Raw genomic sequence first — 27,745 nt, 5'->3', positions numbered from 1 at the left:
TGAATCGACTAATTTTCCATTTCTAAATTTGAATTGAACAATTTATCCATACTTTTGTTAATAAAAGCATACATGTTGAAAAAATATCTAAGATAAGATCATGGATTACTTCCATTCCATGAAGTTCCTCAAGTGAGAGGAAGTGTGCTGGGTACGGCTGAGGGCAGTCAGTGTGGCACGTTTCTGGCAAGCTTTGCAGGCGACACGCGTTCATTCTGCCAAAGCGCTTTAGCTTTAGTGTGCGTCCTAAAGCCGTGGAAATGCGTGGGTAGCTGACAGCTGTGTGCGCCTCGCTTCGCATGTGCGTGTCTACATGGATACCTACTTCTAGAAATAATATACAGACTGCACTTTTATTTCGCTTTCTTTATATACGGTTTACGGGATTTTTTGTTATTAAGGATTAACTCAGGTACGAAAAACTCTTCAGAAAGCCGGTATGGCGAGTAAGGCGGCACTTACAGCGTGAGCACCTCTGGAACGTCACGATGTCGTTCTTCAATAACCTTTCTGGAAGCTCACGCAATTCGACGCCCGATCGTTGTTCAGCAAACTCTTCAAGTTCTAGTGATTTCTACCGCGCCGAGTCGCCTGCATCTTCAGTTAGTAACGGCAGTACGTGCAGTGATTCGAGTATGAGAAGTGATAACAGTTCTAGGCCAGGGCTGACCGGCCAGGACCGATTGAGAAATAATCAAAGTTCAATATTTGGATCCGACTTTTCGCAATCTCGGTTTTCTGATCGCATTCCAAGAGCTCGATCTAAATTAAATGAATTGCCGTCTTTTCGCGAAAGTTTAAGAAATTACTCACCCAACGCAAGACAATCTGGTGAAGTAATTCTCAACGAGTTGAAGGAAAAGATGAGAAGAGAGAGCGACACTTTTTTCAACTCCAACCCAAACCCTGCATTTGCAGCTTTCAGGCCTGGAGGCAAGGTGAGATTTCACATAGATTCTTAGATGTAATTTAGAATTGTTTTCAATTAATGTATCGCGAATGCGAAATGTTTTGAAAAATATTATAGTAATATAGCATTATTATAAATAATATAATTATCCTTTAACCCAAGTGTATAAAAATCTTTGTTGCGTATCATGCACTTATTCTAACAAGAAATTTAGTCATTATTTGCACCATTGTTTGTGCTGTATATAGTCGATTTTTTAATATTTAATCGAGAGATTTCCCTTACCGCATCAAACACGATTATTTCCAAACAAAATCTATTTGTACTAGATATGCTTTCATTTGCATTTGTTAGGGTGCCGAGCATTAAAAAGTTTGTCTCTCTTGTTCAGCACAGCAAATTATATCGATGTTCGATAAGTTTTTTTTCGCTTGCTCTCATTACTTGGAGTCTGGCCAAGTCAGAGTCTGCTCTCTATACTCCGCTGAGCAGCCCTACAAATACAAGCTCGCTTTGTTTCTGCAGCGCAAACGCTCCTGAAAACTAAATGTACTGCATGCGTCGTAGTCTACCACGAGGGGACAGGAACATATTGCACCAAGAGGAGACAGGAACATATTACATTATCATGGGACGTTTTATATGAGGAGATGTGATTTAATTGTGAAATTGCGCAACAATGATTCCTGGCTGATTGAATTGGTTCTAATTAATTCGTGAAAATTTTTTTTCCGTGATTTATAGATCAGCGATTGAGTTCTGGAATCATTTTTCCTACCTGTTAAGTGAACATATCACCGAAAAAAATTAAGCTGTTTAACTCCTGAAGTCGACCGTATCGTAAATCCATAATAAAAATCGACGCAAATTTTTGGCAAATCGTGGTTCAATTAAGTCAACGCAACTCAAGCGACTTTCATTAAGAAATACCGTTCTTTTTGCTCATCCGTGTTTTAATTAAGAAAAGCAATTTGATTCTGATGTCGCCGTTTTAGTAATCGACTCTAGTTTTAAAAGGGATTATCCTTGATACCTGTATAGCTCTGATTTAATTTAGTGGAATTTAATAAACACGCTAACAATTAAAGTTTAACTGTCGGTTTCTTTTTACAATCGCTTGCAATCATTTGTTTCGAAATTAGTTGTACCGATGAGTTTGGATCGCCAATTCAAGTAGAAAGCAGGTTTAAGCGTTCTAAATGTCGTCGCTTCATTAGTAGTTAGTGAGTCAAATTGGTTGGTTATTACAACACTTTCATCGTCGCTCAAATATTGATGGCTAATGACTCAGTTAGTGAGTGATCGTGTGAGGTTTACTTTTAAAAATGTAAAGAACCTGCCGTTCTCCAGAATATGAAAAATTAGGTGTAACTATACAATACACTCACAATTTACTAACTTGAGAGTTTGTTGACCCCCTACTCTCCCTGTGTACTTGCACGACCGCAGTACAAGCTCCAGCTCTTCCGCATTCCGAGAACTTCAGATACCGTCCGATGTTGCGGAATGAATTAATTGTTCTGGAGAAGAAATATCTCGGTATGTGAAAGTAAGAGGAGTCTTCTGTATGAAAATGTATATGTTGTGACGTAGTGAAATAGAACCGTGCTGTGATTTAAGCAAGGAAAGCTCACTAAGCGTTTTTTTACGCAAACTTTAGCACATTTTTTATCAATTCTATCCAAGCTCAACAAGCCTATGCTTAAAACTTTACCGTGTGTAAACTTATACTAAGATAAATACTTTTATTTTAAGACCAGTGAATGCGATCTTGAAGGAGTAAAATGTTCATCTCCTACAAATCGCAAAATTGCGGCATATGAAAACTTCATATCACTTTTATCAAAATGATCACGATTTGTTAAATTTTCATGTAAAACGAATTTTCCACATATATATTGTTTTTGCTTAAATTCTGCCAAAAATATAAAATTTCTTTTCGGATGAAATACAGTGCCCCCGAACCTGGAAGCGCGTTTCACGTAATATACGGCAACACGGTCATGTTCCGTAATTTATTCCGAGCCCCGTGCGTTGCGGCCATTAGCTTAATGAGTTCGAGGATTTTCTTGCCGTGGAATTTGTAGAAGATGCGGCTTGATATTTTATACGGTGCTTTGCAATTGTAATATAATTAATCTGACCTATGGAATCTCAGATATTATGTTGTAGCTGAAGTTGATGTTGCAAATAACGTCACGTCACGTCAAGCGAATTGATGCATTGCTCACATGTAACGTGTTTGCGATCCCAAATAAAATATGATGCAGTCGGTAAGTAGAAGAGCATTTGATGTTAGGTTTCGGATTGGTACAAATTTTATTGTTTGCTGCATGTTCCAATTTGTTTAAGTTAAAATTTGTGCGACAGGTGAGCACTGACCCTAACAAAATTTAGAGTCGCCCCAGCTTCTGGTAACCCAAATCAGAAGATGCCGCGTCTATAAATTTTCACTGGGGAGCAGCTATACCAATAATAATATTCCAAAATTGTTAAACTGTTTGATGCATGTTGTTGGTAGTTGATCGACAAGCAAGGTTGCGAGGAGCATATCTGTCTTTGATTGCCATATTTCAAATAACAAGAGAAGTTAGCTGGAACATACTGAGACTGTTACTGTTATACTGAGACTGTAACTGACAACATATACTGTTATATTGATATCAATCTACAACTACCATCAAGATTATTGCAGTTAGGTTACAGACGAGCAAGGGTTGTCTAGATTTATATTTAAGCGCTGGATATTCTCTGTTGAATGCTAGGCTAGGATGGGAACTACTGACTTGCGCTACGAGCACGGGGTTATCCTTCTCTTTCTGTGCAACTCTGACCTTCTCCGCCGCCCTGCGCTGACCTTCCCTAGGGCAGTCTGCTGACAGGCTGGCCTCTTCCACTCTAGGTCACTGATGCTGAGCCCCCAAATCAACATAGTTTATAACTCCGACTAAATTTAGCAAATTCCTTCCTATAGTATTTCATAAAAAATTCGGCTATTTATTATACGACTCTGATACTTTACAGTGTTTTTTTTTGTGTATGGATGTCGAAATGAAACTATAACTTATTGACGGTAAAGTATCACAAAGCATTTGATTGAATTCAAATTATTAGTCAATCCCACACGAAGCAAAGTACTATAGTAGATGGTACCAAAGCAAAGAAGGTTAAAACAACGACTAATTAACGTAACATCAACATTACAGCGTTGAATACTTGATTTGACATCAGATGCCTGGAAGGTATAGGAACTTATCAAGCCCGTCGGCAGTTCCGTGGCACAGATGACGCGATGTGGGGCGACGCCAGGGGCGGCGACGCCATTATTTCCGTGCCCCGAGGCAGCGTAATGCCATGCAAGCGTACGCGGAAGTTCTGCGCGTGGCACTCTTGCGTGAAGCATCACCTGCTCAACACCTGCGGCCATTAATAATCATCAACATTATAATGTTTTAGTTCAACTTAATTCTGGCGCATGGATTACGTTTGTAATCAACGCGAACAAGGTTATTATAAGTTTTTGTTAATTATATTTCTGGAGAAAAAACTTTATTGATAAGATTCTTACTCAAATAAACAATCATTAAACAATATTTTTATCTATACTTGTAAATGGCATACATCTGTGTGCCATGCAACCACTACAGGGTCATTATTAAATAGCAATTTTACTGTTAGGAAGGCGTCTAATTCCGGGCTCGATTTTGTTCCTATTCAACTTTTCGTTAATGGTGTAGATAACAATGCAATGAACCATAAATTTTATCCAAGGCTAATTATAGATTCTACCTTCCCAATACCCCGTGGTACATTATTCCTGATTTTTTTTTATCATTGCAAAACAGGTACACACTATTTTATTTTATAATTTACACCCGATTTAGACCCCATGCATTCAGAATTTCCTTCCTATCGCCCGCTATTGTTATTTGGATATTTGTAGAGGTAGCATGTTTATTAGCTCTTCAGGAAGTCGTGATCTATTCCGCTCCGTAACCTGAATATTGAAGCTGCCCGTCTCTGTATTGGTGGCTGCACGTCTCTGTATTGGTGGCTGCACGTCTCTGTATTGGGGGCNCTCATTGCAATCCCATGCAAGAGCCTCAATGACTGTCTCTTATACACATCTAGATGTGTATAAGAGACAGATTGGTGACTGCCCGTCTCTGTATTGGTGCTGCTGTCCTCAGGTCCCAGCTGACAACCATCAAAAGTTCTCGGTGGCAGGCAGGCCTTCTATTGTTCATGGCTCGGCTGACCGTAAGGACAAAATTAATCACAGTTTCATTTATTGCCGTTACAGTCGTAGTGTCACATGTTTACATTCTCATGTAAATTCAATGTTTTCATTATTATCCTTACGATATTAATTTACAGTTTTCTATTTTTCGTTTGGTGTGTTGTGATGACTCGTCGAAAATTATTTTGGTCCGTTCATAAATCGACCTGCATGTTAATGTGTACAAAAACATTTTAATTACTTGAACTCTCAAACTGGGACTTCCTGTAATAATATATTTATCACCAATCGCTTTTTGCGTGTAAATGATCGATTATACTTTGTATTACATTTTACTGCACACCGGTAAGCAACCCTTACTACTGATATAACAACATTCTCCAACTATTGATCATTTATTGACTGTTATAACACATGGACCATCCAACATTTGTTGCTACAATAAATGTCATCAATAAAGGAGCCTCCACAACTCAGGACGCTTCAGCCGTTGTTTATCGGATTCGCCATCTTTGTGTTGTTGAAGAAAATCAGATCTACAGGGTGGGCTTTTGTGGTCATAGTTCCTCCGAATTCAGGGCCATAAAACATATTCTATCTGGTTTCTTCAAAACATTACGTATATGCTATACTATTAAAAATACTATTAAATACTATCCGAATGGATTCATAAGTACTATTAAAAATTTATTAATCCATTCTACATCGGCTTTTGTTTCTTAAATGAAACTAATTTGGAGTAGTGACAAATATTGTCATTATTAAATTAACAATGTATCATAAACATAACATCTACAGTCTTCTAGAATGTTTGCAAATCAAGCAACTGCTGAATACGCCAACAAAAATGTTGACCCAAGCGATCACATTTAACTTTTTCATTCTAATTTCGAGAGGATTTACCGCCGCATTAGATAGAATCGAGCCATTACTGAGCAAACTCAAAAGAGGGTAATCTCAAAATGACACAACGTAGCCAAGAAACATTAGTTCGGTGCATGAAAAAACAAATTAACAAGGCGAAGTTTGATTGTCATCTTCGTGAAATTTCTGACCATCTTGGCCGTGTTTCTGTATCCAGCCCGAAACTGTGATAGGACTTATTTCTCTCAGAGTATTTATAGTGAAGTTGTTGTGCTCTATCGCCTCCTGATCGACCGGTAGCTCGTATATAATTCTGCCGAAGTTAACGCGCTTCTTGGCACCTGCGCCCAAACTTCCAGTTCTATTGCCTGAGGTCACCGATAATTTTGGTGTGATTTTTGGTTTAAATTTCATTTACTTACATCTTAATTGCTTAAATTTTCGGGTGATGCAGTCAGACATATTAAACTGTTTAGCTTTTCAGTCCTGAAGAGACCTTGCCATGCTGCAATCAATTGGGTGTTTACCTCTTTAAAATTTAGATGACCATGCATTGTTCGATATTCATGTTCTATTACTCATTGACAAAGCGTTGTCCGATTACTAAATTGTACTCTCATCTATAAGTTCTACACGTGACCACAATTATAAGTCTAATCGCTAGTATTGCGGCAGTATTTCCAGGTATGGCGGCATGACATCACTATGTGACTGGACCTCCACGTTCACACAAGAAACACGTACAATTCCCTCATGCATTAGTCATGAACGCAGCCTGCGCTTGTGTTGATCTCTAGAGGCCCACCAATTTCTTTTGATTGTAGAGGATGGGCGTAAATCCTTTAGTACATTCAAAGTAAGAGCCTCTGCTAACAGCCTCGAGATTCTAGCGAGACTTGTCTCGCATCGAAATTCCTGGGTATCTGTCAACATAAAATATACGATCAACATGAAATATATTTGAACGTATACGCAAAAAGCAAGCTGTAACTGTCGCATATCTTTCAACTTCAGTTTTCAACACTAATATAAGTTTATCTTTACTCACGTGGAAAAAAATATTAACAACAGCAATTAAACTTGAATTAATAGCGTCAATTATCGTGCTTAATTATGATGAATTTATAAATAAAAACTACGCATCAGAACTAATTAATGCATTTATCACAGTGCAATTTCCACCTGCCATGTAAATTATATTTGTGGTGGAGCGCTGACCTTTGCGTAATTCAGTGACTAGTTTCTTGAGTCACACCTTGTCTTGTTTTGTAAATAAATGCACAAAATTATTGTTGTAATTCAGAGTACTCACTTTGAGCACAGTTTATTGGCTTTGAGTGCAAAATATTGTTTTTGAATAAAGTTTATTGTCTTTATGTATAGTTTATTGTATTTGACTGCAGTTTACTGTATTTCATCGAGTATACCCACTTTGAAAAACTTTAATATCATAGAATGCAGAATACTGTTTTGAAATAAAGTATAATATCTTATAATGCATACTACTCTCTATTAATGCAGTATAGTGTCCTTGTATGCAGTGCGCTGCATCGCAATGCTGCATGAGTAACACCGCTATTTTTTGCGCACGCGTGAGGCCGCGCGAAAGTTGCGCGTGGGCGGTGATGACGTCACCGCGACGTCTGAGTCATGCCTCTCACCGCCTCGATTGTTTGCCCCCGTATACATGTTGTGCGTGTAGCTCTTGTCGCACTTATTATTTCCATGTTGGGACTTCTATTATTATTATTCTTGTTTTTGATATTGCCCTCTAGTCTTACTTATTATTTCCATGTTGGGATTTCTATTATTATTATTCTTGTTTTTGATATTGCCCTCTAGGCTTACTTATTATTTCCATGTTGGGACTTCTATTATTATTAGTCTTATTTTTGTTATTGCCCTCTAGGCTTACTTATTATTCCCATGTTAGGACTTCTATTATTATTTTTATTGTTTTTGTTATTGCCCTCTAGGCTTACTTATTATTCCCATGTTAGGACTTCTATTATTATTATTATTGTTTTTGTTATTGCCCTCTAGGCTTACTTATTATTCCCATGTTAGGACTTCTATTATTATTATTATTGTTTTTGTTATTGCTCTCTAGTCTTACTTATTATTCTCATGTTAGGACTTCTATTATTATTATTATTCTTTTTTTGTTAGCACCCTCTAGTCGAACTTATTATTTATTTTCGATTCCCCTTTTGGGATTTTTCATTATATCTGATCTGTGTGATCAAACAATAAAATTGCCTAACCCTCAAAATCTATATTTTGTTGAATATTCATATTTATTTGTCACTAATGTACGGGCCACTCCTTGATTCTCGAGTTGGTGCTTGTTTAGTATATTGATAATGAAATAGTTCTTGTAAATTCAATTCTATGTTAGCTTTTGTTGTTTTCTTACACGTTTCTCTTCTTATGTAGCGTGTTTCGTCTAAAATTGTTTGACAGACATTTTTGTTTGCTATTAGAGAGTTGATTTGCGCATTTCCGTTCTGTATGTATAACTTACATCTCATATAATTAAATAGCTGTTGCCCTCACGCTTTTTTTACTTATCATTAGACGACATAGCGAGAATTTAATTAAGACTTCACGGCGAATTTTCAATTTTTTTACGCTAAAAATGAAAAACTTTTAGTGTAAGAATTACGTTTGTATTTCAAAAGCTGATAAATTTTCTTATATATTTCATTTATAAAAATCCCTTATTTTTCAATCTTCCTCGTGCGCGTCCTTTAATACCCGACAATTTTCTTATAAAGCACCTCTCGAGTCTCTTTGAAGGAACAGTCCTATGATTATATGATTCGATAACCGTTACTACACAAACAACCGCATCGATAATCGCTTAACTTCTACAACGACGCTCGCTTGACCTCGTTATAGTCTTTACGATCGATGGCCTGCGAGGTCACGCGTCACAAGTGCGATGGATTTCTGAGTGTAGAGCATCTGCCATGTCAAGAGTAGAGCACTGCAGAGGCTGGGATAAAGAATCTAACAATGTATAAGTAGAGCCATGTCATAAGTAGAGCACTGCCAATGCTAGGATAAAGAATCTAACACGGTATAAGTAGAGCCATGTCAAAAGTAGAGCACTGCCAATGCTAGGTTAAAGAACCTAACAAGGTATATGTAGAGCCATGTCAAAAGTAGAGCTCTGCAAATGCTAGGATAAAGAACCTAACAAGGTATAAGTAGAGCCATGTCAAGAATAGAGCACTGCCCGGGCTTGAATAAAGAATCTGATATGGTATGGGTAGAATATCTGCCATGTCTCGCATGTGTAGAACAGCTGTCGTAGGTTGCATGCTCTGATTTGTTCATCTGCTTTAACCATTGCATTTTAAAGAGCTTAACTGCCAAAGATCACTTCATAAAGCTGCACAAAAATTCGTAAAGCTGCACAAAAATTCTGCAATATTTTATTGATTCGTGAGCTGCTCGACACCACTGTGCACAAAACGCTATATTGTGCACCAAAATCCTAATATAAAATACGTAAAAAGACTGTCAATATGTATATCGAAGCCAGCAGCAACTAATGCACAGCTGCCTCTCCCCCGAAAGAAATAATTGACTTGTAATGCAGTGACACCCAATAGGCAGGATGCGGCATGTCCTGGTAATTGTTAGTCAATTCTTGTCTCTGTTGCAGTGGTTACTAAACTGTGGTAGGCGTACCACTAGTCATAACGGAAGGCCTTTCAGGTAATACTGGAAGACTTTCAGGGTCATGATTTTTTGTTAGTTATTATTTACTTTACAATTATATTTACTGACGAACACAATGTTACCTGGCAAATATTTACCACTGTTGTCACCGTCAATCGTTTGATCCCTTTTATATTTTTAATCTTTAGATTAAAAAGTAAACATACTGAATGCGCTAACGCATCAAGCATAATAAATTGCTGCTAATGCTGCAAATAAGCGGCTAATACCGGTATGTATTATTAGTTGGACGCGGCGATTATACGAATCCTCCGAGTGGTACTCTGTATGGCAGGAAGTTTCATCCCAGGCACAAACTATCATAGTTAGGTTATTAGTTAGGTTATTATTAGCTTCATGTTTTAAATTGATCATGTAACAGGTATCAATGCTATTTTATACACTTATTTTGAATAAGAGATTTTATTTTAGATTTTATTTTTATGGGAGCAAAGAGTTTCCCAATTTACTTGATGGTCCTTGACTTAGAAAACCTGTCGATGAGGCGGGACTGGAGGACACTCTAGCTCAGCTGTGCCAGTCTTGCTGAACACGCCGCCTTCTGACTTGCATGTTCTATTTCGTAGGCAGCCAGGGACGCACTAAATAACTGGCTCAAGCATATGTAGCGGCTCAAGTACACGTAGCGGCTCAGGTACACGTAGCGGCCCAGGTACACGTAGCGGCCCAGGTACACGTAGCGGGCCAGGTACACGTAGCGGCCCAGGTACACTTAGCGGCTCAGGTACACGTAGCGGGCCAGCGGCCCAAGTACACGTTGCGGCTCAAGTACGCGTAGCGGCCCAAGTCTACGTCTGTGATTGGTAAATTTCACTTGAAAAGCCTCAGTGGTTGCCTGGTGACGTTTGGAACTCGTAACTATTTTCTATAGTCTCACTGACCATGGTCTTAGAACTTCCTATCGGTATTGCAAATGCTTTTTGACTAAAATGAACATGCAATATTTCAGTGATGGGAGTACCGTATAATTTATAGGTATGAACCTTACGGTCCATCTCTGGCTAGGTTTATCCCAGTGGTTCCCAAAGTGGGCGATATCGCCCCCCTAGGGGGCGATGGAAAGATTTTGGGGGCGATAAAGAAGAAGAGGCCGTTATGGGGGCGATAGGGGGGCGGCATTCGGAAGTCGAAGCCAGAAGTTCGAACGTTTGTTTGACGATTTGTGCACGACACGTGCAGCGCATCATGACTCCCAGCGATGGTTTTTTCACCCAGATCTGTTTTTAGCGCATTTACTCATTTATGAAAAAAATGCTCTATTGTGCTCGCCATGTCCGTCCGTCTGTCCGCCTGTCTGTCAGTCTGTGACTTTACGTTTTCGTCGACGAGAAAATGCGCTCTCTGTCACTCACTACAGTGAGTACTGAGTTATATTTTTTTAACCTCTCCTGGGTTTACATCTCCGACAAATTAACGGCCGGACTCGCGGCCGGTCTCACGGCCAATTTCCAAATTCAATGATCAAGGAACACCTCTCAAACTAATAAATTTAACTGGATGAAACTTGGTACACGTATTCATTAGGACCTAACGGTGATGTAAAGCTCGTCAAAAATTTTTGAATTTTGCCTTCAATTGTTTTTGCCATATTTATATGGCAATACGTACGGGCCGAATTCACAGTGATCAAGGAATTTCTTCCAAATTACTGAACAGATTCGGACGAAATTTTGAATTTACAGTCCTAACTACCGAACGGTGATGTTTAGCTCGTGAAAATTTTTTCGATTGTGCCTTCGTTCGCGAGTTTCATTCGTGATTTTAACAGCAATACGTGCTTAAATTCGCAGTAATCAAGAAATTTCTTGCAAACTACTGAACAGATTTGAACGAAATTTAGTATTTTAATACCTAACTTCAGCATCGGCGATGTTTAGCTCGTTACAATTTTTTCGTTTGCCTTCGTTTGTGAGTTATACGGCTATACGTAAACGACTCTTGGTTAAACCAGCCGGTAGAAAAGCCGATCGTTTCTCCTATATCTGTATAACTTGCGAACGAAAGCGAATAAGGAAGTGTGAAATCAAGAATGACGGTAAAATGAAAAAAAATCTCGCAAACGACGGTAAAATAAATTTTTTTTCAATCTAAAAAACACTATTTGGTAGTTAGGAATGTATATTCAAAATTTCGTTCAAATCTGTTCGGTAGTTTGGAAGAAAATCCTTGATCACTGCGAATTTCGGCCTGTATCGCAATATAACTCACGAATGAAGGTGATATTAAAAAAAAATTTCGCAAGCTAAACGTCACCGTTAAGTTCTGATGAATACATGTTCCAAGTTTTATTGAGATGCGTTCATTAGTTTGGGTGATATTCCTTGATAACTGAATTTGAAGATTGGTCGTGAGACCGGCCACGAGTCCGGCCGAAAATTTGCCCGAGACGTCCTAGGTTTCTAGTGCTGGAACGGTTAAAACAGCTGAAAAACACATTGGTTCATTAAAAGGGTCCTATTTGTGAAATACACATTTGTGTTTAACCTTTATCTGTTAGAATTGCAGCGTACTAAATTTCAAGAAAAAGACGCATGATTTTATATGTGTCTGTGGGGGGCGCTAGAAATTCACTAGGGAGCCAAAGGGGGCGCCAGCCTGAAAAAGTTTGGGAACCACTGGTTTATCCGATAATTGAGTCATTTGGGTCGCATTCCGTCGCCGTGCAGGACGTTTAGGCGTCGCTTTATGGGTACTCGCGACGGCAAATATTAAGTCAGAGCACGTTTCGCAACGGTCCTCAGTAATATCAGTGATGATGTCAGCGCTCTTTTTCCTTTATCATGATTTTGCATCAGTTAATTAGTTTTTTGTCGCATGGTATTACAGTTTACTAAGTTACTTTATTACTCAAGTTGTATATTCGTTTGGTTTCTATGTGTATGTTACTGAATTATGCATCTAAGTTGCTTACGTTGATGATCCAAATTTATATCGCGATCTCCAATATAATTTTTAAAAATTATGTTTCCATGCTCTTCTTATTTAGAGAATTCATGGGAGTCTTCTTTAATTCTGTGAATTTTGTGTTGCTAGGTTACATAGCGTCGTAGAAGATATCACAGCTTCCGTCTGTCTCAGTTCCTAGCCCATCAACTAACCCCCTGCAACCGCAGAGACGCAAATGACTCGCGTGAGCTGAAGTTAGGCTGTAGCTGAGCAAAGGCTTTCTGTTTTACGGTCTAGAGAGGCTTTGAGATCTGGCGACCCAAACTGAGGATCAACTGGAAGGTTTTTGCCAAAGCAATAGATTCATTTTGAGGGAATCAAGCATGGAATGTCAATAACACATATTTTAGGATATAACTTTGTTAATCCAATGGCACCTGCTCTTGAAAATCGCAAGGTGAAAAGTACACAAGTTTGTATTGAATTGCATGTACCAATTCGTGTCTTTACTGAAATTTACACTGGGTTCTCGCAAACGGGGAACAGTTGCATCGTCACATGCCTGCTCGCTGTGCTGTTGCTTGTGTGCAGCCTACTGGCGGCAAATGTTATCACCTTCTTTCTTACACTTAAAAAGCCGTAATGTTTGTCTCGTGCTCGTATATTTCTGCAGGATTTAAGTTAACTGTATTTTTTCATTTTAGTAGAGTTTCTTCCGTGTCATTGATTATTTAGTCTCTGGCATGAATACGGGCTTTTGAACACTTCATAGGATTGTTGGAATAACTTCGAAACTTCACAGCCTACAATACCTTTCACCGTTTCTTTTTTTTTACCTGCCAATTGAAATCACATTCTCGTAGCCCGAATTATAATCTTTTTGCCTTGTGCCTGTCATAGTCTTAGTTTTAATGCTATTTTACTGTTTGTAATATTTAACTGTTAAGTTGCGGGACTGTTTCAAATCTTTTCCATTGACACATGAGATGTATAGATTCCCGGAGAGGACAATGTTTTATATAGTAAGACAATATTTCTCTCAACTGTACACATTGTTTAAATACGGCACAGGTGTTGTTTTGACACTTATTTACTTATATATTATACATTCATTGTCAGAGTATGTTTATTGGCACTTGTCGCTGTCGCTCTTATCATTACTCTCATTCGTGCTTGAGATAGTTCGTTTGGACTGCTATAGCTCATTCCGCTTATCACATCTGGGGTCTGTTGCCAGCCGAAGTGAAAGTGAACGCCACAAGTCAGCATATTTCTTGATCTATGGAGGTTTGTGTATGTTCAACCTAGACTTGCTTCATCAAAGACTGAGTCTGCTAGTCTTCACTTATATGCGTTGCAGCATATAGCGGGAACGACCTCGAGGACATTTGAGTCGGTGTCTAGAAAAATAGGCTGTCACGCTGTCCTTTTTATCTGTATTGCCGTGCGCTGCCATTCTGTCGTTTACATCTACAGTGTCGTGAACTAAACGATGACGTTGATGTCTCTAGTACCGTGAATTGCCACGGTACCCTATGTGTCGTCTGTATCTTGTTTGTGCCTGCTCACTGCTGTTGTCGTCTGCGGGCTGCATCTTGTACGAAATCGGGTGCTGTGCTCGATAGGAGTTTAAATTCCGTTTATGTCTTCATTTATTTTCTATCTCTTGCTGTACCAATACCTTGTGCGTAAATAACACGCGGTCTTTTGGCTTCATGGTATAGTGATCACATGGAGCCTGTACACATGATGTAGGTATGATTGCTAAACAAGCGATCTCAAGTGTGATGCCCTCAGTGATGTCGCATTGCATCCTCAGTGTGATATCCGCTGAGCCTAACTGGATGTCGTCCCGTAGCGAGCTTTTTGAGATTTTACGGCGCGTTGCTTCTCTTACTGTAATTCTCCTGGGTTAATTACGACGACTTGTTACAAATCATATCAATAGGATAGATAATAGCGTACCTCAAAGTGAAATTTGTCTATTAAATAACACCTATTAGCAGGAATGAAAAAATATACCGCGAGACCAAGCAAGAATGTTCTAGACTTGACATCCACGTGCTCGATGCTTCGGGAACTTCGGGTGGCCCAGTACGTGCTGAGACCAAAATATCAGCATTCTGTAGGAGCAAGTCAGTGTGACTTCAACTTCGTAGTGGTGTGCATGTGCGTGTTTCTTCTCGCCGCTGTGTAGGATGCGCAGTTTTAATCTTACTTTAAGAAATATGAATCGACTCATTGAGATGATATGTCCCGGAACGCTGCAATTAAAGCTTAGCTCCTTATATACAATTCTGTTGGTGTGCAACAGTGTACCTAAGTATGAACTAGGTAAACAGTTTCGTCACAGTTCTCTGCTGTTGACAAAGATGCGACATTCTCAGTTATGCTTCGTAGTTAAATCTGCTGTTCTTTAATATAATATCATTTTTTAGAATTCAAGTCAATTGTGCTTCCAATGTTAGGAGACAATGATTAGTTTCGGAAAACCCGCCCAACTGGCCCAACTCCGCCCAAGTGTAATAATGTTAAATGTATATATCATTTAGAAACACAGCAGTGGTAGCTGAGTAGCTCTATAATTTGCATAACTAAATTTACTATTACCGTTCGTATTTCCCGACGTTTTTATATTCATTGTCACGGCGACGGCATGAAACTTGTACGTGCCTACAGTCAATAATAAATGAAACCTCATCAGAAATGGCATGCATATTACCTCGCAGGATAGCAATTATTGAAATTGTTGACACTAAATAAGTAATAATTATTAATTTTCGTGTTGATGAATTGTCTGATGTCTGTGGCTGCCAATTTTTTATCCAGATTATTACTTGAAATGCATTGCCAAAAGTTTATTTGTTCCCCACGTTTGACCATGAATTTTGCAAAATATTTTGTGTTTATAGTCACAATGTTGAACAACGATTGCGTTGCATGATTGCAACCCCTACTCTATTAGTCTATTTACACCCAATTGCGCTGAAAGTAGAAATGTTTACAGTCTGATTTTGTGATGGCCTCGTAGGCATTGATTATAATTATCATTGTTCGGACATTTTTATTTTATTCCTGCTGATGGAAGACAATCATAATATCCCTGACGAATTTTACGCCAGTGACAAAAAAAATTCGTTTACGAATTCGTGACCTTGAAACGTGTTGCATTGGTTCAAATTACTTTTTCTAATATTCTTGTTTGAATTGTCTTATCTGGATGAATTTCCAAAGACTTCAATTTTTCACTATTACACTTAAAATTATCATATTCATGAAATTATCGCGAGATTTCGAGAAATTTCTCTTGTGTGTCTATTTAATGCACCTCTAGTGGCGATAACTGTAAACGATGGTGATGGTGAGGCGGCTGATGCCCCAGCGCTCAGTTACGTCTAGACGTTTGTAGGGTGAAGTTGTGATCGAATTGCAGTGATGCCGGCTGTCCCGTCTGATTCACTGGCCTAAATAAAGGATGATTGGTCAGGTGTTGGCGTGCTTGCATAAAACGCCCTCTTGTCGTTAAGTCGTGCCATGTCAGCATGCGAACGAAGTTTAAAACTTTCTCCGCTTCAATAGAATATAAAATACTTGGCCACTATACTCGTGATTTCTATAGAATGATGAAAAAAAGTTTCAGTGCTGTACTTTAAATTCAGAATTTATGTCCTGATCTTTCAAAAATTTTAATTATTTACACAATTTGCAGTTGCAGAGCGAAACGGTTATTGGTGCCATTTGCTTTTATTGTGAAACAAGTTCACGAAACTTTTACCTATCCTTTTCTATCGTGGGAGCAAGCTTCTACTGATAACCCGACTCCAGCTTAATTTGTGTTTTTTAAATAAAAAGCCGTAAAATTAGTAAAAGTGACTCAAGCTACCGAGGGAACAAACAAAGGAATACTACAGTGACCCCTGACGTACATTTTACTGAAGTCTGTTCTTATTATCTTGGTGAGTATTTAATAATGCAAGTTTTCTATGTTTACTTGCAAATTTTATTTTGAGCATTTGTTGGTTTATGCATATATATCCTAATTAATTCATGGCTTGTCAGTCCTGTACTCCGTAATCCTGTACATTTGTTGAATCGATAGACGGATAGAAAATGTTTGCTTACACGCATCTAACTATGGAAATTGAAAACCCTAGTTTCGCATACCGACAATTTTCTTATTCCGATTGTACATGTATACTTTATAGCGTCTATCCATATATACTTTATATCCCTACCTCCTCTGTATAGTATACAGAGGCACTAGAAACTGTACTCCATCTTAGAAAGTTCACTGTTAAAAGTGATTACGTCTTTAGACCGATTTTCAATCATAAGGCCTATTATAACTCAATAAAACTGATCTATAAATTGGTATATCTCTCACCGTTGCGATGACCAGCCTTCACTCTGAAAATTGCTGGGACATATTTTATGAATGTTGATACACTTTTTGTACGTAGTACTGGCTCGCCTTATTATTGGGCCAAAGTACATTTGGATGACCCATACAGGGTAAAAAATTAGATCAGTCCTCACTGCAGTGAGTGACAGAAAGCTCATTTTCTCGTGAACGACGTGAAACGTGAAGTCACGGACGGACGGACATGACGAGCACAATAGCGCCTTTTTTCATAAATGAGAAAATCCGCTAAAAATGCATCACTATGCGTACAGAGTCCCAATCATTTCTCCTAGTGTTCCCTGTTCTCTCGATAGTTATCACTGGAGCTACAGCCATGCCACATGCCTCTCCGAGCATGCACCCGTAAGTGATAGTAGCCACGTGCTGTCGTGATGGTAAGATGTCTTGTGATGGATGCAAGAATCGACGTGTGGTCACTCAAGGCTGCCCGGGCTGATGGATGTGTAGTACGAGTTCATCAATCAAGACTGACGTTCACTTACGTTACGAATACACCTTCGACCAGACCGGACGCTCTGTACTGCAGAAAAAGCGACATTCCAAGTTTTGGATTCAAAAACATACAAGTTGTTAGTTATATTGTTGAAGTCTTTGGAAATTTGACTAGGCAATGCTGTATTAATTTGCTATGAGATTTGCTGTTGGTGCGAGCTAATTTCTTTGCTCGCTCAATATTCTTAATTCCTGAGTTTTTCGAACGTGGCATTGAAGCCCTGTAATCTACTAGGTACGGTATGCATGGACGGCCGATGCTACTTCAGCAAAAGACGCGTCTGGCACGTCTCGATAACTTTCTTTTTTCAGCGTGAAGATTACGGTATTATCGTCAATTCTTGGTCGGGTTTTGAAGATTACGGTATTATCGTCAATTCTTGGTCGGGTTTTATATTATTTGGATAAAAACGAACATAGCTCATCACCATATTCATGTCCGGCGCTCATTTTTCTCGCTGATAATGTATCGTTGGAGTTTCAATTCAGTATTCTTTGGTTCACAATGGGATGAAAAATAATGAATTGTGGTTCGCAGAAATCCTTAGTTTCGTAACAGCCGTGAGAGGAGAGAGCTTCGGCCGACGATCCTGGAAAAGCAGATGAATCTTATGGGCTTCACGAATTTTGAAGTTTTGCCATTTGCATTTTTAATATTCACGTAAATATCATTGATAATACAGGAAAATCGTTATTCCCGTGCCTAAATTCAAATATTTTGATCGTATAGAATTTTCCTAGTGGTCTATAATCTATATTTTACTGTTGATAAATGTGATTCTCTTTTTGTATGTTTTGATAACGAATATATGCTGGTCATCGGCTCGTAGTTTGATGAACCGGGGCTTAAAAATACAAGACGAGGAATATCCCGTAAAAATGACCAGCCGAAAAAATTTGTCCGGTTCAATTTGAATCTGGACAATAATTTATCCCGTAATTTGAAAATGGCTTTCCGATTTAATAAAACGCTACGTAACCTGCCATATCGATTCGTAACTTGGAATAACGATTCGAGACAAAACTAAACATTACGAAAGTGCAGATCAACAAGTTGAATCCTTCACTATTTATTAGTGACCAGTCAGGCAGATTTGACGAAATTTGGCTGCACACAAATTGGCAGTTAGTAGGTGGACAGACAGTGGTATATAGACAGACTCTGCGATGTACTGTAAGAGTGCCATAATAGCTTTTCTAGCCAGCTTTTTTCTAAACGTATCCTATTCGATGCACTTCGGATATTCACGGCATTCCGACTACGGTACAGATCCAGTACGACTTTCAAATGTCGCCATGACATCAGTGAGGGTCGGTGGCGCACTGACTTCCAAGTTGAGCAGCGCTCATTGCAAAAATTGCAGTAAATCTGCAATTTAATAGAGTGCGAACAAGCCTTCGCTTGCCCATTTAATTTTATGCAATTTACAAAATGGCACTGGCAATAAAATTTTACTTAATTTAAATCCTTATTTGATTCTGAGGACAAGGAAAAGATATTCTTGAGGCCAAACTGAAACAAAATTGCTCAAAATGTTTGAGACTAACCACGTTAAAATAAGTGTCGGAAATTTTTTTTTTTCATTTTAAATAGTGACTGGTAGACCTTTATAATCAATTTAAAAGAAGAGAATTCAGCAAATTTCAAAGATCCAATTGAACCCAAGACGTCTCATTTCGGTATCGCCCTCGACCTCCACTGAAAGTTGAATTTTATCGCTAATTGAGGACAATTTTTTTCAGGGTCATCTCGTCGTTAATAAAAAATATAACTCAGTACTCACTGCAGTGAGTGACAGAGAGCGCATTTTCTCGTCGACGAAAACTTGAGGTCACGGACAGACAGACAGACGGACATGGCGAGCGCAATAGTGCATTTTTTCCAAAAATGAGAAAGTGCGCTAAAAATAACGCGAAACCGAAACACAGATGTCAATTCAAATACCTACTTATATCGCCATTATTGAATCACAGCCATATTTTTGGTTCAAATAATGTATTTCGGCCACAGATAATTCGTGAAAATTTCATTATTTTAAATAGACAATCCAAACACATATAGCTTGCTGGCTCTGAATGAATGAAGTAATTTAATCAAAATTTACTACCTGAAAGCGAATCCAGTTTGCCTGAGGCAGAACTAAATGGGTTCTATAAGATTATATAACTGGGCCACGCTATAGGGCCAGGTGGCTGACGCTCTTAAGCTTCATTTGGGCTCATTTGCAACGTTCCGAGGAGCTTGTAGCTGCCGCGTTCCCCGTCTGTTTATTTACATCGTGCCTCGTTTTCCTGCTAAATGTAACCTTATGGTTTCCTTTCTCATTAAACCCCTTTCCAATTTTACGTTAAATTCATAGGGAACGTCGAATTGGTTACAGCGATGCCTTTCAATTTTACGTTAAATTCTTAGGGAGTATTTAATTAGTCGCTGGGAGGACAATTTTCAATTTTGTTTTAAATTTATGAGAAAGATCTAACTGGTTGCATGGCAGTGCAGTTGCAAGTATTGGCTCATCCTGAAAGTGCTCGGTTTCACGAACGAACGAACGACCGAACGTGGTTTTTGCGTCGGTTGTCATTGAATCTGATAGCATTCGAAATACCTTTTAAAACCTTCTGAATCGCAGTGTTCTTGATAATACGCATTTTTCTGGCTTGTTAGGCGTTTTTTATACAAAATGATGTGCTACATGGATAATACTCAGATTTTTCTAGTTCAAAATGTTACCAAGAATTGTATTCAAATTCTTGTAATAGTTCGTCCCCAGAAGAATACACGTGCTCAAGATTCAACTCCATTCTTATTGGTATTCTGCGGTCTGCCTACTTTGTTTCACTCATTTGCTCATGTGGGCTCTTCGAGCATAAAAAAAATCTTCCTTCTCTGCGTGTATAGGTTTTATTTAGCCTGCCTAACACGATTCCTATATTTTGGTCTCTTTCACTTAATTGCTCCTGTGATCCACACTTAGCCACTTTTACTTACCAAAGTCAAGCAGACGTTAATACAATTCGTGAAAAAATCCTTTGCTCTTCTTCTAGATAGTCGTCAGTAACTTAAACATTGAGCTTGTGATGGTTTCGCTGCAAAAGTATTGCGTTTTCTGTCTCCGCGTAGAGCATTACAATTCTAGATGGAACCTAAAGTTTCCGGTAAGATCGATGAAATGCACGCGGGAGCTGGACTCGAGCTAGTATGTTCTTTATTCTATAGGAATGCAAAGCTGTATGCAGACCTATGTAGTTGCTGTTGCTCGCATAAAAATAAAGAGTTTTAGATGCATGTGCGGCCCGCAGCATATTTACAAGGCTGATTCAGAGTGCCTTTGGTTGCTTGAAAATATAACAGTTGCAGAACAACTTGAACACCACGGGAGGAGTCGAATGTGATGTATGTGCTAGCTAGCTTAATGCAGAAGTCATGAGTAATTCACCTAAAGCTAGCTCCAAAATGGTACCTGTCGGGTTCTGAACTATTCTTCGTCAAGAAGAAGCGAGCTGCTCAAGGCATTCTGGATAATTTCATGGAAGAGTAAGAATCATGCTACTGACTGAAATATACTTTCCTGTTATAACATGGGCTTCTAAGTCTAGAAGTATTTATTTATTCAGACATTTTTTAAATGACATGAACTCAGCTTACTAAATTTCACTTCTCAAATAAATTCACCATACTTTCAATCTGATTAATGCTCTCGCTAGTGAAGTAATTCTTCGCTTCGTTACGTCGAATCTCTTTGTTTTGCTATCATCTTTGTGTTCATCGTGCAAGCTCATTACATACCTTAATTCAATTGAATGTTTATTTTCTTACACTCGAGTTTTTCGGATTAACGCATTTAAAATCTCCCCACGATTCCAAAGACAAAACATTTTGTCAACCTTCCATACAAAATTGTTCTCCGACTGCAGTTCATGTGTGAATCGTTGGCAACCTTCTTTTATCATTATATCTACAATAAATTATCCACTATTGTGAGATCAATTATATATATATTTATATCCCTTAAATCGTCCACCAGTTATTTATACACAACTTTTAATAAGTTAATTTATACGTCGGTCGAAAGCTTCAAACAGTTTTGTTTATTCTCTTCATGCTGAGACCAGGATGTATCTATATTCATAACAACGCCTACTGGATTTGCTCAAAGTCCCAGCAAATCTCATCTTCATAAAAACGTGTCCGTGAGATTGTGTTAAAGTGAAAGTTGCCTGTGATGCTTACGAGAACATTTTTCATCTCGTCTCGTGGGAATGACAATGCTAACTACCTTGTTAGTCATCTAGTATGGTTAGAAGTACATTATTTCACCATCTTGTTGATCCTATACTCTGGTGGGAATAACGTTATGATAACTAATATGGGAAAAATATATTACTAACTGGCTTGTTGGTCATCTAGTCTGGTGAGAATAGCGTATTACTAACTGGCTTGTTGGTCACCGCGTCGCAGTGAGATAACTTAAGGCTAATAATCGCATTCTACATCTCGTGCGGTATTCGGGATATAAGAATTGGAATTTTAGAAATTAATTGATTACAAAGCTGAATTAATTTAACGAAACTTACTAATCGCAACCTAGCGTTGCAAGAAAAGAAGGTATTCCACCACCGTTAAATAACGGGCAAAATTAAGCATATATAATATTACGAACATCTCATTGTTTACACGATTATTTAACGGTCACACCTGGTGAGTGAAATGTTTAGCCTGCCGTTGGAGGAAGTTTCTGAAGAGGACTGCAAGATTGCCGTTGAAACTTCAGAAATTCTTTGTCTTCCGAGGCTGTTGCATTCTTATTTAACTTGAGTTTTTCTGTGGCTCGGAATAGTTCGTCGACAGAAGAATTTTTCTCGTCGCATCTCTCAGAGGCCGCGACAAGACCTCTCTGCTGAAACTCCTAACATTTCAAAGTACGCGTCTTGTCTCAGCTGCTGCAGGTCGTTTTACAAATTGTAAGGAAGCTGCGAACACTTTTTTAACTGCTCTTTTTATATCGAGGGAATATAATTTTCATCCAAAGCCATCAGGGACGTTCGGCGATTCCTTTCGGTAGAATGTAGCGCATGTGTCAAATTTTTTGTTTAATTGAAAATCGGTTCAAATTGCATTTCCACGTTTCAGGTTGATAAATGTGTAGTCTGTTAACTTTGCATTTCAAGTTGTTCGTTCATTTTCAAGCCTTCCGCTCTCCTTTTTTGCTGCATTTTTAATTATTCCAATCGCAGACAGACTTTGAATAATATGAAAAAGTGCATTTAACGCGGCGGACATGAGAGTAACTTCTATCCCTGATAAAAAATGATCACCAACTGCATAAGAGAACCTCATTCTGGCCGGCGTCCATCGCGCGCTGCCGTCCAGGCTGCATAATTCCGTATATTTTCTTCGTCATGACACGGAATTTGCTCGTCGTATGTCTTAGCGGACGATTTTTGCCAGTCTGCTTTCCCGCGATACTCGCGCGTTACTTTAGGACTTGGAAGCAGCTTAACATCGTGTAGGTATACGTATTATATTTAAATGGCCCGATGAAATGATAATAGTTGATCAAATCTGATGAACTTATCACTGTTGGAAAAAACGGTAAAAAACGGTCTCCCCGACGTTCTAGTGGCCGGCCGACGTGAGAATAAAAAGTTCATCCGTTTTTTTACACATGCTGTACGGGTTTCTAGTGTTAAACGGTCATACGTTGTTTCTTTTCACGTGTCGGCCGGCCACTATGACGAACGCCGGTAAGGCTGTTCAACGGTGATTCTTCTTACGACGTAGAGAGTTGAAAAAATCGGAATCTCACTTTCGCTGCCATAATTCTATCGTCACGTTTATGTAGGAAAGCCTCTTAGTATTATCAAATTAAACAAGTCGTGAATTGTGCTCCTCTAAATTGAAGCCTTTCTTCTTCGGCTTGCTTCTATTACTTACTTTATCCCATCGTTATCTGGGACTTCCATCTTCTTGAATGCCTGCTTTAAGCCTAAACCTTTTCTGATATAATCGCGGACTTTCGAAAGACTCCCTTCAAATTCTTGAGATCTTCTCTCGAGCGAGCGAACGGCTTAGTGTGACCAACCATCACCTTGAAATTTTTGCGCTTGGGCATTCCATTTAGGAAAAGTGCCGATCCCGGTCAAAAATTTCACTTTTACCTTTGGCCAATAAATATAATATTCGTGATCATTTTAAACAGTCGGAACTCGCATAACGTCGATAAATTTTTCGACCAAATTATTCTGTACAAATTTATTTACAAATTTATAAAATTTGTACATTGAATTAGTGATCTGCGTTGTTGTTAAATTGGATTATTAAAAAATTACTGAATCAGTTCACACTCAGTGTGCGTTCATACGTTAGCCAATGCAAATATATATAAACTACTTGCCGCTGACAGGAAATGGCGACACATGAACTGTTTTTTTTTCTATTAATTGATCTGCTAGTTACCATGCATGGAAGCAAACAGCCGCACATGTTTCAGCAATGTAGGAGGATTAACATCGATTATGATCGAATCGGCCGGATTAACCTTCACCTCGTTTTTGTCACTATATCGTGCGTGTAAATTCTTTATCGGTGGCCTTTGCACAATCTTATTTGAAAAGATGAACAAATTGTTGCTGGACAAAGTCTGAATTTAGATTTTATTCATTTGATGGTTTCATCCGAATCCTTTTCTCTTATCTGAAAATTTTTCTGTATCTTAATCACGCATTCTCTCTCTTCTTTCTTTCTCGTCATTTCATATCACCCAGTTTAGTGGATACGCACCTGGCATGTTACGTTGTTTCTACGAAATCAACTAGCAATCAACTTTTTCAAAGTAATTTGCTTGGAGGGAAGTTGCTTAATTTTATAATAAATGCTCCATATCTACTCGATTGGTTTAAATTGTATCTTAATCTGATCCGGTTTCTGTACTTGCTCCTATGCGATGCCAATCAGCTGCATGACGTCCAATTACATTTGTATATGCTTCACCTTCTTGATACCACGTATTGCCTCGCTTGTACGTCGATTGTTGTTCTATTGAATCGCATCAGACAGCAAAGTATACATTCCTTGTGCCGTGAATTTTTTCCTGCATATCGGTAGATTTTTCATTCGAGTTGAATCGGCCAGTAATGAAATAACTATAGGGAAATGAGATGATTATGTTTAGCAGTTTATGCGGGTTTATATACGTAGATTTGTCTAGCTGTAATGCAATGCACCTGTTAATACAACTTTTTACCGTCTTACCGTCGTCTTATATATCGTGTTGTTATCATCAATGATGAATGCATGATAGCGATCTATCATCAAATTCCTTAGATACACTGCTGATGGCTCCTTTACCACAATTGCCCGGAACTCATGGTGTGGCCCGCATTTACTAATCAAGTTATTCGCCCTGCCAGTAATATGTGTAATGTAACTTTGTCGTAATGTATTACTTCTTAACACGCTAGCTCATTCAATATGTAGTCTTCGTCCTAAATTAATCCCGCAACGCAAAGGAAATTCCTAACATTAAGTTTACTAATAGCGTCTTATTATAACGTGAACCGGAAGAGAGCTGAGTGTACGTGGTTGACTGTATTAAAATAGTATAATGTTCCGTATCAAACTTTATTTAAATTTATTATCATTAAAAAACAAATACCATGATATTAAACTACAAACCTGGTTACGCTAAATGTTTATATTAACGCCCTTCATTTCTGAAGAGTCGGTACAAATATTCGTACGTACGCTTTGCGAGTGGAAAACTTAACTATTGCTTATTTAACTGAATCTTGCCTTATTAGTTTCTTATCAGTCAATGGCTTTACGTCAACGCATTGTCAGTCAATTCTCCTTAGTGAAAAATATTATATACAGAATATCTTGCATGTAATATCGTTACATTTTTTACCACCAAAAGAACTTAATTAGATTTCCTGGTTTTCGTTTATGCTTGTTTCTAAAACAATCTTTTACTAGATGAAGTGATAATTTGAAACTCTTTAATTGTGATTACCAAGTTAAATAAGCGAAGGCTTGTGTTGCCTTATTCATTGTAATTTACCAGCCGTCTAACGTACCAAATATCTCCCAAGTCCCCTACATGCTGTGTGGTCGCAACTCTCATCGACAGTTTCCATTTTTTCCTTCATTTGTGCGCAGGTACGGTCACGCCGTGCGGCCTGATGGATTCCTTAACTTTTGATGATGTGTCGCCCAATGTCAGTCCTCGATCCACCCTAAGGATTTACGTGGTTGGAGTCTCACCATGCGTGTAAAAAAAAGCTTTTAACTGAGCGGAATCTTTTCAAATAGATAAATTTAAAAAATTGCATGAATTCTGAGAAGAAACTTCAGTTATTTTTTGCCACAGCGAACTTTATCCTGCGTTGTCAGAATAATATCCTCATCAGGTCAACCTGGTACATGATTCGTCTCTTTTCGGCCTCATGTTATTGTTATCTATTTAGATCAACTTTTGAACTCGGCAGCAACTTGACAACACTTATCAGATGGCCTTATGCGAAGTGTATCATTTTCGTCGTAATGATAAAATAATTTATGCTACTTATATTTCATTCTCATCTTCTTAATTTTTCAGTCGCTGAAAGAAGTCGTCACCAAGATGCTATTTATTTTTATTTATAAATATATCATGTATTCGTTATCTTAGTTAATGAAGTCTCCCAATTCAGCATTATAATGTACTTGATGAACTTATTTTGTTTTGTCTTCCCTCAGACTGAGCAACTGAAGGAACGACTTCGAGGGCCAGAACCTGGAATGGACGACATGAGGAACAGAGGCTACTCTGCCTTCCCTCGGATGCCTCATTGGCTTGCTGAAGACGACCCACAGATGCTTGACTTGGCGTCAAGAATGAGCCATGCCCCTAATTGGCCATTGTCTATGGGCCGTCGTGGAGGCCCCTGGAGAGATCGTCGCAACTCAGGCGGGTCCGCAATGAGCGCCACATCGGAAGACGATTCCTCGTACGACCATCCTCACAACGACAAGTCATCGCAAGGCTCCGGAGGTTCAGGTGGCCTAGATGCGGCCATAGGGCACGAAATCCCCATCATGATTGAGGCTGAAGCCCCTCCTTCCATGATGCCTCCTCCCCAGCAACCACAACAACAGCAGAACGCTCCGCAACAACCTCACCCCCAAACGAGCGGGATGAGTGGACCAGAACCTCCGTGTGTTGGTCAGGTCCGTAAGAGTCCTCAGTACGCAACCCGTACGTCTTCAGCCACCGACGACGTAAGCGGTGCTCACAGGGAACAGCAGCGAGCTACTCGGTGTTCCTCTGCGCCACCGTCAATGATCGACCAAAGAGGCAACGGCACCGGCCGTCAAGCCCCACACGCTAACAAAGGCAGTGGCGCTCCACAGACTCGGTCTGCGACTGTGCCCATCAACCCTCACAACAACGTGGCCAAGCCCTTCGTGTCTGCCTTCAAGAACAACTCCCCTCGTTCACAGGATCCTATCATGGAAGAAAGCATGCAGCAGCAGCAACAGCGACCTAACAGCCGTCACTCCTCGCCCGCCCCGCAGCAGCAGCAGCAGCAACAATACTCAGGCCAAAATTTCCAGCAGCTGCCTGCTGGAAACCACCACCAGCAACACGCATCCCAAAATTATCCCCAACAACAGGATCAGAACTACCAGCAACATCCTCAGCAGCAGTATTATGAACAGGACCCTCTATATTACGGTCAACAACAGTGGCCAAATCAAGGTTTCTTTCAACAATATCCAGATTATGGGGGGCCGTGGCAACAATTTTATTCAAATGATCCACGCATGTACGAACAAGAGCGGCATTACGCCCCCCAGCAACAGCAACAACAACAACCGCCTCTGCAGCATCAGCGCCCCAGCGTGGTTCGTACCATTCCAATTTACATCGAAGGCCAGGAAAGACCAATTGTCAACGAAAATGAAGCTTCATCGTTGTCTTCATCGCCTAGAGCTGCTCCTCAACTGACTAGAAATCAACAGCAGCAACCACAGCGTCAGCAGCAGCAACCACAGCGTCAGCAGCCTCAACATCAGCCGCAACCTCCACCCTGGCAGTCTCAGCAGCCTAAACCTAGGCCAACTTTTCAGCCTCAATTCAGGCAGCATTTTCCGCAAGATCGTCCCGCTGAAAATGCTTTTCAACAATTCTTCAATAAC

The 27,745-nt window shown here is 39.2% G+C and overlaps 1 protein-coding gene across 1 annotated transcript; it reads left to right on the top strand.

The window, feature by feature from the left end:
* Positions 1-238: 238 nt before the first annotated feature.
* Positions 239-27,742, top strand: LOC108674563 (bromodomain-containing protein DDB_G0280777; the record flags this gene model as incomplete). Its single annotated transcript, XM_047881133.1, has 2 exons — positions 239-938; positions 26,303-27,742. Coding segments are annotated over exons 1-2 (1,890 nt in total), but the record flags the coding sequence as incomplete, so codon positions are not given.
* Positions 27,743-27,745: the final 3 nt, after the last annotated feature.

Source organism: Hyalella azteca, unplaced genomic scaffold (assembly GCF_000764305.2).
Source record: "Hyalella azteca isolate HAZT.00-mixed unplaced genomic scaffold, Hazt_2.0.2 contig7125, whole genome shotgun sequence".
NCBI classification, from domain to species: Eukaryota; Metazoa; Arthropoda; class Malacostraca; order Amphipoda; family Hyalellidae; genus Hyalella; species Hyalella azteca.
The sequence above is the reverse complement of the archived record's forward strand: the minus strand, read 5'-3'. Positions and strand labels throughout refer to the sequence as shown.